The sequence below is a fragment of the Rhopalosiphum maidis genome, chromosome 1 (genome assembly GCF_003676215.2).
Source record: "Rhopalosiphum maidis isolate BTI-1 chromosome 1, ASM367621v3, whole genome shotgun sequence".
In the NCBI taxonomy this organism is placed as follows: Eukaryota; Metazoa; Arthropoda; class Insecta; order Hemiptera; family Aphididae; genus Rhopalosiphum; species Rhopalosiphum maidis.
In genome coordinates this window covers 3,388,315-3,403,605 of record NC_040877.1, presented here as the reverse complement: position 1 = coordinate 3,403,605, position 15,291 = coordinate 3,388,315, and the positions used below count along the sequence as shown (strand labels likewise).

The 15,291-nt window shown below is 25.9% G+C and overlaps 1 protein-coding gene across 1 annotated transcript in view; it reads right to left on the bottom strand.

Annotated features, from left to right (window-relative positions):
• LOC113558816 overlaps positions 1-11,678 on the bottom strand; it is a 28,628-nt gene extending 16,950 nt beyond the window's left edge. The window contains 1 exon segment of the mRNA XM_026964406.1: positions 10,803-11,678. Coding sequence (XP_026820207.1) covers positions 10,803-10,926 — 124 coding nt within the window. The 5' untranslated portion in view covers positions 10,927-11,678.
• Between the last annotated feature and the right edge of the window lie 3,613 nt (positions 11,679-15,291).

Below are 15,291 nucleotides of genomic sequence, written 5' to 3'. Positions count from 1 at the left end.
AATAACAAGATTTGAAAAGTATCAATAAACATATACTACCGATCAAAATATATAAGCCTACATTCATTTTATACTTGGAAAATAATACAAAAATGTATTGTTATTTAGTACCTATAACTGATTATATAATAATTTTCAAACTGATAAATATAAATTGCAAAAAACAGGCGATTTTTGAATTGTATATAATAAATTAAACCATAAGTAAGATTCTTCATAAATGTCTTGTTTTTTTTTTTTAAAATAAAGTTGATTAATATAATTTTAAATTTTATATAATTCAAATAAATATTTAATAAAGAATTTAAATAGGAACTTATACATTTTATATTGAGTATTTATTGTAAATGAAAATTCAAAAATTATTTATACTTAAAAAAACATAGGTACAATACAAATGCATATTCAATTCGATAAAAATTAATTTTTCTTTTTAAAAACAAAAGTAAATTTTATTATATTTATCAAAAATATAAATATTCAATTTATTTAGAAATGTTGTAACATTATAACATTTCATGATTTAATTTATTGGAATGTTTAGTAAGAAAATTGTTTAAAACTTATTTGGTAGATCAACTTACTACCTATATACCTCACTATATACCGTACTATATACTTTAGGCATTTACCTACATTTAGTAAACGCTCAATTATCAATTGAATATTTATATAAATATCTGCTAATTTATACCTATTGGCTATTATTTACATACTTACTAAGTTGTGAACTGCTATCACCTACCTTACCTCTATTCTTTAGAACATACAATTTCTATATTATATATTTGTATGATGTAGACAATACAAACAACTATGCAGGTTGCGAGTATAAGCGTCCTATAAAATAATATTCCTATTTTGATTATACTGGAAAAAACTTTAAGTAGGTATGTACTTCAATTTGTTTAAAATTTAATTAAACTCACTACTAATAGTGTTAGTTGGTCTACAAACATAATATTATACGGTTTGATTAGATTAAAAATCAAATTGCTTTTACACAAGGTGGTACAATATGAGGTATTTTTATATTATATTACCCAAATTGAAGTAGACTTTAATTTGATTAATAAAGGTTAGGTAGGTTATAATGTTAAGTGAGTATATAGTGTTAGCTGAATGACACTATCCAATCGATGTTTAAAAATGATATGTAATAAATATATTTTAAGCAATTACACATGACCTCGGTACTAGTTAATACAGCACAGTAGACAATAATGAAAGAAACATAATAAAATGTTAGTCACGGGGGTCTTGTTGTGGGTAGTTATTGAATGTCAACCTTGAACCAAATAAATTATCATTAACACACAATAACAGTTTAAAACCTAATGCAAGCATTTCTGCATTGCTGTTGTCATATCTACCTACAGTGGGAATCAACAACAGGGCTAGTAAATTATAATGATAACGATATAAATAAAAAAATGTGAAATATAATAATTCTTATTATTCAATGCCTACAAAAATACCTAAAATATCTAACCACTATTTAAAACGAATATACGAACCATTAAGACTCTGCGGTCAGATGTGTCGGACCGAACGACAACCAATACTTAACAGAACAGGCACTACGAATAAGCAAACACTTATTCGGGCTGTCAACAGTTGGTGTCGTTTCTGATGAATCCGCGGAAAGGAATTTCGGGCGGCGACGGAATGTTCACAACAGATTGTCGGTACTCATAAAAAAGCACTGCGATACCGTTGCGAATAGATAAAGTTGAAGAGAAAAAAACACTCGAGTCACTGTCGAACGATTTAGTACGGAACTCGGTGGATAAAAAAAAAGGTAATATTATTACAATTTAATATTTATATCACGACTGACAACAAATGTATGTATTAAGTAATACGTACCCTCCGTCCAACAATATCGCAAACATTATATTAATATAATATTTATTACATTATGCGGAAACAAGTAGATAACGATATTTATTTATATTGTTAGTCAAAAATGTTAGAATTGTTCTCCTTATCACCGCCGCCGCGACGACGTGTTTACGGAATCGCGCAAAAATAGAAACTAACAGACAACAGTGGCGACACCCGTCAGGCGACGGCCGACGCGCGCGGTAACAGATGTCGGCGAAAAAGGTACCCCGCGCGCGCAGCCGAATGCGAAAGCAGCAGCCACGGCTCGCGACGATGATAATAAAAATATTTTGCTTGTAGGTTATTGTTATTATTTTTAATACTTTTTAAATGTCATACATTATTTGACACATCCTTTTCTGTGGTGTGTACAGTGTACTATACGAATAATACGAAAGATCGTTGCATAGGTACGAACAAGATATTATATCTTTTATGCACTCTATTTTTATATAATATTAATTATTATCATATTTCTACTATCCTATTGTCTATAGTTCTAAAATAATAAATATCTAAAACATCTTAATTTTTATTACCTTAGTCCTACTATTTTTAGAGATCTAAAAAGTAAAAATACATAATATTCATAATAGTGTAGGTATAGTTTATACAATATTATACTTATGTCTTAATACCTAGTTTATAGGTACAGTTTCTACTTGCATTTACGCTTCCTGCATGCAACACGCAGTAGCCGTAGCATTATAAATTCATAAAAAATCATAATATTAGGTATATTATAGAAATATATAGAATATATAGCTATATGAAACATTTAATTATCACAGTTCACAATGCAGTATGTACCTAGGTAGTATTGTAACGTACGTATATAACTGGTATAAGTATTAATGTATTATTTGTCGCTACAGATTTATACTCATGTATGTACTTATATAGGTACCTACTCGTTGCGTGTTAGACACTAATAAATCCTTTAGATGACTTTCTCAAGACTTGGGCGGGTTTCAATTATATTGTTCCCTGAGAAAGTCGAAATATATGATATGATTGTGTAACTGCTAGAACAAAAAGTAATTGTATATTTGTATTATAATCGCACACACAGGAATCAATTTTACAAAACTTTCGGCCCATTCTGAAGTTCTACTAATTATGTGCAGGACATAAAAAAACACACATTGTAAGAAAATATAAAGGGTGTTAAAGTTACCACACCTAACAGTTATAGGTATAAGATACACGAATTAAAATAAATTAGGTACCTTATTATTTTCGTCAAAATAGAGTAAAGGTCACATCTTGCAAACTTCTTTTAATGTTTGTATTACAATACCATTACTAAAATGTGAGGTGAAATTTAAAAGCAGTCTATCGTCTATTCATCTATGTATATTATATAAAATAAAAATATTCTTCACCTAACCTAACCTAACCTAACCAAACAATAGAGTGCATCAGTGTTCTAGACAAATAAATCAATAAAGGACGAGTATACCTACAATGTCTATATAAACTGAATAATATAATGGGAAATATGGATCATTGTTATACACAGCGTTGCTAAATTTGTTTTATATTTTACAACAAATAATTAAAAACAATTATATATACTATATAGTAACAAATAATGAGTGAGTTTAATAAAATAAAATACAGTTATTTAGCATAGATATATAGTTTTGTAAATTTGTAATTACATCCAAATGTGCAATAGACTTTAAATTATAATCGTAATAATAATAGGTATACAATAAAAATAATATGAAATTGAACAAAGATAGTATATGAGTATTATATACATACATATATACTAAATAGTAATTATTATTTATTGTCATTGAAGGCAACTATATATATATAGTTCCAAACTGTCAGAGTATAAACCTAAACATTTAAGATATCAAGAATCAATATATTGAAAAACATGTGTAAACTTAATTTATTTATGCTATTTTTATTTGTATTAGTATGAATATAAAATAAATATATTATGCATAAAAGTTAACAAAATAATCGTGTGAAAATTAAAATAAATGTTGAGTGTTCAATTATAATATTATATTACTATCATATGTTTAGTCTTTAGTCTGGATATAGATCATAAGATAAATTTGTTTGAATGGTCAACGGGATTTTATTTATTATTTAGGAATTGCATTAGCCATACGCTCATACTAGAAAGTAGTAGGTGATGACTCATTATTGTAAATAGTGTAAATATTCTCTACTAAGAAGTAAAGAACCCTACCCTACAAAACGTGTTAAATGTTAAATAAAGGTTAATATTCATAATTAGAGTTACGTTTTCTAACCCTTATGTATGATAAAAATATTATATTTATCATCGAAAATTATGTATATAGAATCACTGGAATCAAGGTTTTTAAGGTACTCAATAAAATATTTTATGCTACAAAATACTAAATAGTTCATTTCTATATTAATTACCTACATTTTAAAAATATTTTTACTCATAGCCATTATATATTTATTTAATTATTTATTTATTTTATTTTTATATGTATACTTTATAGGTATTTCAATTAAAAAAATATGTATAATTATTTTCTCATTTATCTCATAAACAATTAATGGGTGCTAAATGGGTGTTTCCAATAACTACATTCATCATTTTTCTCATTATTTTCCCTAATTGTTTAAAAAGTAGGTAAATGTTAATTAAAAAAATAAACAACAATATTTTTAAAAAAAAATTGATCTATATAAAATTTATATATTTCAAATATGTAACTCTACTAGTAACATTTTAGGTACTGCCCCAAAAAAATATTTCCCAAAAAATATAACAGAACATTTAAATTTTAAAACACAATAATTTTCCCACACCGCTCATAATGTATAAAATATGGTAGGTACTATATTACCTTTTTGTCTACTTATCTGTTATAGAAATACTTAGTTATATACTTATTAAATAGTTTGATTAAACTTTGAAATTCGATTTTTGCGTGTTAAATAAAAAGTTCATACGAACTTAAATCCCACCTATGAACTACTTTTAATAAAATATTACTCCACACGTGAGATGTTTTATTTTTCTAAATAAAGTTAGTTATAATATGATAGATATCTACTTTATATTCAATAGATTAACTTAATTCTCACGTGATCCTTGTAAATATTATATCAGAAACTTTTAGAATACTTACCACCAACAAATATAATTTTATTTGTATAATAGACAACGTCCCTGTTTGGCTGTTTATGTATTAATGTGAATAGGTATCAACTGCGAAACCATTAAACCAAAGATATAATAAATATTAAGCCAATAAGATGCTACTTAGGCTACCTTATTTATGAAAAGTTTATTGTTTTGTTTGTCTTTATTATTGTATATTTATATACTATTATATTGTTGTAATTATTAGGTTATAACGTAATGATATATACACATAAATAATACATTAAACATTTCAATCTTGTATTAGTTATACTGTGTATAATGTTTAGTTTAATATTTAATAAATACAATAATGACAGTATTATTATTAAAATAATCCAAACCAATTCATTCACTTATGTAACTTTTAATTTTTTAATATTTAAGATTTTGAATAGACCATTGGAATTTATTTGTTTTTGGACTGATGTAGATTTTTTAGGCTAATGTACTTAAAGTAGTAAAATGAATCACTTAACTTTTTAACCTTATACAGTTCAAATCAACTTATTCACCAAGGAGTAATAAATTACAAAATAAAATGCATGATTCAAATAAATTTAAATTTAATATTATAATACTAACGAATAAAAAAATATCAATCAATCAACACTTGGCAGCGTTATTTTTATTATTTTAAATGTCAAAAATACTATTTCATATGTTTTGTTTTCTGTTATTATTTTTAACTTGAATTTTCTTAGCGGGAGAAAAAAATAACACAGCGTACTTGTGTACGTTATATATATATACAAATAAAGGAATATTCTTAATATAAGTATTAAGTTTTGTTCGATGGTGTATTACATTATTTCACTAATCACTATTTAATCCGTGAAATACAGTCTATTATTTACTATTTTATAAATGTTGTAAATTAATAAGTTTTATAGTAAAATAATTATTATAGTTCAATTTATCCTATTGTATTAATGTTTTATTAATAAATATGTAATCCTATTCTTCAATAACGAAAATAACATTATTTTAATTTATAGATCAGTATAGCGTTTTTATGAGGTCACTGAGAAATAATTTATAAGAAGTGCATTTTTATGATATAATAGTGTATTTAATGTTGAGAATGTTGTGATACTTGCCAGTCTATAGATAGATTGTAAGTTTTCAACAAAACAAATAAACTTGCATTTATTATTTTTTAGTGTTTTAGAACTTAAATATAACATGGTATATTATCTAGAAATATTTTACACCAAGATTAACAATTTTAATTTGTAGATAACAGATCTTTTTCAGATCAAACTTGTTTTAACATACGTTTTTATTAGATCATATATTATAGCTAGATGCTAAACAATCATGTCAGCTGATAATATAAATACATAATAACAAAAATATCAGGGCAAAGAGACCTCTCAAATCTAAGTAAAGGAACTTGTTAAACTTATCAATTTTTATTAAAAATAAATGCAATTTATGTATTTAAAATAATTGAAGTACTATATAACTGAAATAATAAGATTCTTAACTAATTTATTTAAATTTTTAAAATTAATATTATGTTACTAATATACCTATTGTAAAGATTATAAATGATTAATGATTTGTCGTTTTATCTAGTTGTATTTTACATTTTTACGTTATAAATAGGGGCTTATACAAAAATATGTTGATAACAATTATTTGATCAAAAACTAAAAAGTATTAGAGGTACCCGTAACACATACAAAGAAAAATTAAGAGTAAAACTGTAAAAACTTAGAAAAAATTATGAACTTTTGAGTTTGGTATAATTTAATTATTCTTTTCTAACGGTAGGTAGTGCAGACTATTACTATAAATTATATTTTATATACGTATTTCATATTCGTCTTTTTTATTTTTTTTTAATATATATAAAGGGTTGTCTTTTAACAACAATCATTGTAAAACAATTTTCCCCTAGCACAATAATTTTAATAAAACGAAAGTATTCTCCAATGAATATAGATATAATTGTCTCCTCACTGCAATTATTTCTAATATATCGGTCATCTGGATTACATAAATTTAATACGAATAACGAACATACCTATGATATATACAGTGCGTATTACTAACAGACGTATTCAGAATTGTTGTGCCGCAATGCTAATTGTTATTATCACATCAATGCAACCTACTAGTTGTATTACAAATTATTCATGTTTTAAAATGTACAGGAAAAATAAATTCAATAATGTTTAACTAGTTTTTATGATTACAAATTTTAACTTGGAATTTTTAAATATAGTTTGGTAGGTATGTTTTATAAAGTCTATAGAATCTAGAGACACGTAATTTCAAAATTTTATGTTCACATATATATATTTTACTTATAGTTTACAAACCATTATGACCTTATTTTATGTATTCGTAGAATTTTGTGTAACTACAATTAATTCCAAATAGCGGTCGTAGGGGTTTCCTAGTATAACTAACCTTTGAATAATGAGTATAGCCAGTATAATAGGTGACTGATGTGTTCTTACATACATCAAAATTCATATAACTTGACACCACCATCATCTTGCTATCGTTGGGAAACAGGAGACGCGTTTCGTTGTACTGGAAGTGAAGATCTCACAATAAGTAAACTCGTTCAAGATTTGACTTGCCAATATGTCACCGTTCTGCACAACTCTTTAGGACTTATGTACTTGCGAATGGTGGCGCGAAAATAATTTGAACGAAAATCAAATGACTTGACGAACGCAAAAAAATATCATGGTTGACCCCGTTAACACATGGAAAATACCCGTTTGTAAGTAGCCGTAGATTTCACTATACCAATGCCGTGTCGCATTTCGAGTATTCAATATACGTAGCTAGTAACAAAATGTTAATAATACTTTACTTAGAGGAAATTCAATAGCGATTAAGTTTTAGAATACAAATACAAACGTCATTAATGTTTGAAACGTTTATGATAAAGTTGAAATTCGTAAACGAAAGGTGCGGAATACTAGCTAACTGCTGCAGTGGTATTAGACATAAGAGTTATTCTAATGGTCCTCCGTGATAATAAAGAAAATCGTGAAAGCCGGATCTATAGCTATAAGTCGTCTGTCGTGTCGTGTCCAAAAGTTGAGCTCAGTCCAACTTGCTGTTTATCGTGGTTAGCGAATAATATCACGATTACAGCGGCCTATCTGAATACGATACAAGGAACACGATACGACGGACAACATGACTGTAAACTCAGCTTAATCCACTGATCATGGCGGCGAAAGTAAAAACAAAATCGACCGTGATTTTGGTTATTGGAACCAAACAGATTAAACGTTGAATTATAGTTTATACGTTTGCAAATTTTTTACTTCATTATTTATAGTAAACAGAGAGTCCGAATTTCTTCGTTATCAAACATTTCTAACGTTAACTGCTTTCGAATTTCTTCCTATAGGTACTATACAAACTGATTATATTATTATATTCTGCATGACTTGCGGTATAATAGAAACATTAGGAACACGGTATATGCTATATATAAACAATGTGGATACATAGCAATAGTCTGGACCGCGGTAGCCATATAAAGTCTGTCACACCTCAACCTCAGTAACTACAACGCCCCGACCACCATATTTGGCGACCACGTTCCATAATATTTACGGTGTACTCGCGAGCGACATTTTCCTTTGTTGGTTAGTTAGTTTTATAGAAAAATACGGTCAACACTTTCTAGTCTTTTTCTTATCTCGTGATGTGCCGTCTGTTTTTGAACGATTCTGGATGAAACTGTTTTCGTGCCGTCTTCTACGAGTGCGGTATGTACTTATGTAGTGCCATCACTGAGCGAGACGTGTTCGTTTATTTGCTAGCCTCTTAATATCTGGTCCGATGAAATGGGCTTCTCGATGATTACAACTTAAAAGCCAAAATAGTGTGGCAATAGGTAAGACATTTATTAATTTAATATCATGTCAGGCGTCAGCTATGCATAAGTAAGGTTCCTTACTGTAATACACATACATTTCTTCAGCTGCCATTGTGCATTATTTAGAATATTTTATTAATACCTAGGTGCAATTGTAAAATCCTAATTAAATCTTTGTAAAGTAGTTGCATATGAAGAAGTTTGAAATAATTTATAAATATAAAGTATTATTGCATAAACTATAGTCGTTTTTTTTATTATTGAGCTAACGTGCTAACGTATAACCAATGTCCAGATATAACTTGTAAGCTTATAAGTTATAACATGTATATTATTATATACTATTATATATGTATAGCCATTTTACAGGTTTGTAAAATACTAAAATTAAAGTTAATCCTTGATGAAATAGTCACGTTATGTTCTTATATATTGTCAAATTTTAGGAGATATTATAATATATCATAAAAAATATGATTTATTAATATTTTTGTTTAATCTAATCAAATAAAAACACTTCGTGTGTACTTAAAATCACTTTATATTAAATGCTGCATAAAATATACAGTGATTTTTTGTACATATGCATAATTTGTATAAAAATAGTATTGTTATTGGATCATTGGCAGAGTATTCATTTAAAAAGACAAAAAGACACATATATACAATAACCAGTAACCGCAATACCTAAACATTAATTATAGTTATCTTTAAAACCATAATAAATAATAATTGTCAACGCCGACAGTTATTGTATAATTTGGTATAGATACTATAATAGTAGATACTACACGAGTGGTACATACGTGAATTTTAACACTGAAATCAGTAAATTATCGTTATGAATTGCTTATCTGTATCTGTGTATTCTACTAATAATTAAGTTGTATTATGTTAAATAAAAACTAATCGAGAGTGAACGTTGTGTACTACCTATATATTTGCAGCCCGATACACGACGGCACACTTATCTAACCTACTGTATGTTCTATAGTTCTATACCTGTATATTATATAGTTTACTATTACTATATTTTTCGGTATAAATGCATTTTTTGAAAGCAAGAATTAATTTTAAACCACTTATAAAATTAAAAAATTAAAATCATCTAAGAAAAATATATTAATAGATATTTTCTGATTTACACTAATAAGTAATGGCAAAAATATGGATCAATTCATAATTCGAAAATATAGAAATAATAAAATATAAATAAATTAAATGTTCAATACATGTATGTATCATAAATTATGTAGTAAATATTTATTAGAGAATAATCTAGGGTCATAAATAGTAAGGTTAAATAATAATTGCTCATACGACTATACTATCTGTATATTGTATAATATTTGTATTTATATATCTGACATTATAATAATTATAAATGCAGTTATTTCCATATAAAAATGTCATCATCAAAAAAGGCCATCCGGGATAATCTTTAACTAACTCCCTTAAACACGTCCTGGAATCATACCAGGATTTTTAAATTCAACATGACGTGACTATGATATTATGTGTCTATGTAAGACGCACTCTGTATACTATTTAATTACTTATTTACCCGTAGTTTTATTATACGTGTATGAATTATTATCTACAGAGTGTATTAGAAAGAACTGTTCAATGTACATAGTACATATTAATAATTAATAAGCTAACTTTAATACTATGTATGCAATAATTTTCGTTCTATAGTTAATATTAAAAATAACATTAAATATAATAATTAATAACAATAAAATATATTTTAAAGAATAAATAAAAATTTATTTGAAATAAAGTTATTTCATATTAAGTACTAAGTAGTTAATTACAATTATCTCATTTTTTTCTATTACACTTTGTATTCTATATTTCTTTATAAATTTATATTTTTTTTATTAAAAATAAATTCATTTATACCTTTCATTTTCTGTTTGTTTTTTCGTTTTGATTTTTTACGTTTATGATCGCCGCCGTTGAATATTTTCTTCGACGACAAGTAAATCGCTCTTTTCACAATGTAGTACAAACCGAAAATTATCATAATCCGAACCGGTGCCCGCCAAAATTCAACGGCACTAATAACTCGAGCCAGTTTTATTACGTGACACTAAATAAAAACGAAAAACTAAACCAATATTTTTTTTTTATTCGTAAATATCGCGTTACACCATAATACTTCTGTTCTTTTTACTGCGTCTATTGTTTCTATATACACATATTCTGATATCCGACACATAAAACTTTAAAAAAAATGCAATTATATCATAAATATATTATATTGTTTTATCTGTGAAATAATAATAAAATATGATCGATGACGTCGACGTCCGGATGGCATATATATATTATTATTACGCAGTGGGGCGTGTAAAGAGGCGCACTTATTCGCTATCGATAACGACACAATTTTAATAACAAGCGCGGACACTGTTTCGTTGTATAATGTAAATAATATGCTTACGCGTAATAAGAACAAGTGAAAAAAACAAAACAAAATACAAATCAGTTCGATAAAAACGCGGCTGAATATTAATAAATTATTATAATTAACACCGGGTATAACACGTATTATAATAAATTATAACGTTACACATCGGATACGGTTAATATTATAATTATTTTTCATACTATACGTATATTATGCGTTATTATAGTTATTATAATACTAGCTCAATGCAACGATAATAATAATTGTTGTGTTCGCGAACAAAAGAGAGATCAAAAATCGAAAACAAACGAAATGTCACTGGAGAACGTAGTAGGTACGAGACGACGAGACGGCGCGGGACGACTTATTGTCATATATTGTGCCGAGATGGTCGGATGCCAAGGCAGATGTGTCGGCAGGATCGTGAACGGAACAGCTCATTGGTTGTTGTATTAATAGACGTGTGAGTGTGGTGCGTTCATCGCGCGCGCTGCATGGGGATCGAGTCGTTTAAAAATGATTATTTTAATTTTATTATTATTATCTTTTTTCACTTAAAAGAAATATTTACAATACATATTACTTTTTCATAGTACAAAAAGTAAATTTGATAACATAATTAAAAAATAAGAACACTGTTGGTACGCTAGATACAGATGAGACTATACGGGAAAACTATTTGCATTGGCCAATACAGTATAGTACCTCTTAGATTAGTATTTATTATAAATTATAATATATTAGTATATAACAAATCATTCAATATTCACGAAGCATTTGATGTATTTAGTAATTATTCTATTATATCTAGGTATATTATTTTTTATATTTATGTCGTCATTTGTGTATTGAACGGTCGCCGACTTTGATTTTTTTTATATTATTATTTATTGAAATAATTAAAATTATATTATTTTCTTCAGTCATCAAAATGTCTAAAACTAGTCATGATTTTCAAATGAGGCGTGGGTGTAGCGAGGTAGTTTCGAAAAGAGATCTTCAATTTCTTAAATTAGTTATATTTGTTTATGATATATACATCAAATAAAAAATAAGTATTGTATTAGTGTATTATAAACGGATATTGTATAGCTATTATAAGAAAAGCTAAAAAGAATGGCTACCATCTTCATTCTCACCATCTTTTTTGAAACAGCCACTACAGGCAAATAAGTATATTATAAATTATAAGCTATAGCGCATAGTGTTTGTATACTGACGTACCTACTGTGTTTAATATAAGGCACGCCTATCACAAAATGACAAAATATATCCCTAGTATAGAACGTTTTACACAGCTGTAGTGCAGGTCGGATAGAAGCTTAAAATAAACGTATGAGTCGGATACGTATTATTCTATTGTTCACACATCAAACATCAAACATTAAAATAATGTCAGAAATTTTAATAAAATGTTCCCACATTTAACTTTGCATTATGAAAAAAAAACCTCAAAAACTTTATGTTTGAAATAATGAAAATATGAAATATGAATATTAATTAAGAGACAAGAGTGCAACTATTATAATATTATTGTTGGAAATATGGGTTCGGAAGATTACCGTTTGAAATTCCGTGTCAATCTCTCATTTCACTAATTATTTGTAATTCAAAAATAATAATAATTATTATACATATATACAGATATCAGATTACGTATTTAATCCATTTATTCATATTTCAGATACAATTCATGTTTTCTAGTCTAAATCGTTTTAGATTAAGAGTATAGATATTTTAGAACATTTCTATAAGCATTAATCATGAATATATTTTTTAACTATATTTATTTACTTATACGTAATAAAATTGATTGATTACAATGGATATGAAAAATGTTTATTGTGTATGAAGATAATAATATAAAAACAAGTTCACGTTTTCTTTATTATTATTATTATTTTTGTTACATAATAGGCTATTAACTATTAAGGGAAAAATGTTAATCAACCAAGATTGATCTAACGGAAGTAATTTGAAAGTAGAAATTTATTATTTGACATGAGTGTCTATTATCTATTGATTACGCAGGGTGGGTCCAAAAATAGCAGAGTAGATTTGAAAATTGAAACAATACGCAGTATTGTCGTTTTTATCATTGATGATTGGTTTTTTATAACGGCATGCATGCTATTATTTTATATCCAAATAGAAATGCACAATACTAATAATCGTAGTTACAAAGAAAAAACCTAATATACATGAATTTATAATCTTTTTGAATTTTTCATACAGAAAATTAACTATATATTATAATTTACATAATATTTATATATTAGAATTTAGATTGTTAGTATACACATTATGTAGAAATTTGTATGCTATATGACGTACAAAAAAATATATACTTTAACTAGGTAGCCGGTAGGTACTGAGTAGTGAATATTATTCAAAAATATAGACTTCTAGAAGCTTAGTTAATAATTTCATGTACTTATTTTTGGTATATTACGTCGTTTATTACATATTTATATTTTTTTTTAATTAACGATTATCATATAATAAAATATATTTAATTCGTAAAACGTGTTTAAAAATCAAGATGTACATTTATTGATTTCATTTTTATAATTTCTTAATTAATTACATCAGTTATCATGGAAAAATCGTAAATAAAAATCCTCAACAATATGAATCAGATATCAAATATTGACAATAAATTTTGATCGTTAAATACCCGCAATGTAGCTTAAATATAGGGTATTAATCAGTAATTTACACCAATATTTATGACGATACTTTATATTATTAAAAGGAATTCTTTGGTCGTCAATATAAATGTATAATGTGGAGTAATAATATTGTCGAATAATACTTACATATTAAATATTAATTCATATTTAATATTGTAATAATTTATAAATAAAAAATTATAAGTGTTATAATCTATTACAGTTGTATGTTAGTATAGCAATAAGTATAATAATAACGAACCAATGAAGATCGTGATTACCAAATATTTACATTCGTAAAAAATCATAATATAATAATTATAATATATAAAATATTAATATTATGTTTTATTTCTACATTTTCCCGCTCTTATTTCGCGCTAAATAAAAAATAATATGGATAAAAATAATCCAACATCTGGCACAATACCATATAATTATTTTTATATTTTGTATTATATTAACATATGGTACACATTTAAGTTTCACATATTTATTATACATAATTTATAATACACGAAAAAAAAATTAGAATTTAATTTACTTATTCAAACAATTTTTACTAAATTTTAGGTAAAGTAAACGCAATTTTTATTTATTAATTAATTACTAATTAATAATCATTGTCTTTTAATACAATTTATCGAGTTATTTTTATTTAATGGGTTATATTTTCTTTTAAGCTATCATAATTCGTTTTTATAATTATTTTCATTCACTTAATTATTTACATTATAATTTTGTATAAGAATAGCCTTTAATATTATTATTATTATTATTTATTACCAATATTCAATTTATTATTATATACATTAAAAAATGTATTTGAGATTACAAAAATGATTTAACAATAATGCGCCTATGAAAGTAAGAACATTATTAATTATTATAAATGATAATATTGCAAAGAAATTGTTCAATGTTTCCACTTTAATAATAACCTGAACTCATCATTAAATAAAAATATTGAAAATTTAGTGTTTAATTTTAAAATATTTACAATTTACATAATTAAACGTTTTAATTACTTATTCTAAGATTTATTGTTTTTTTTTTGTAAAATCATATTAAAATTGTCAACAGTTAAATGTTAAAGTGCTGTGAAATTGTTTTACAGGTACCTATTCAGTTAAACCTTATAAATTCTTATATTTTGTGTTATGAGAATTTATTTGTACAGAAATCAAAAATTAATGTTAAACATAACTGATATGATTAAAAGTTTCTAAGGAGCACTCTCCTTCCTCAAAAAAAAATCATAGGTGTGCCCTTGAATTCCAAGTCTTTTATATGTGTTTAGATTTTG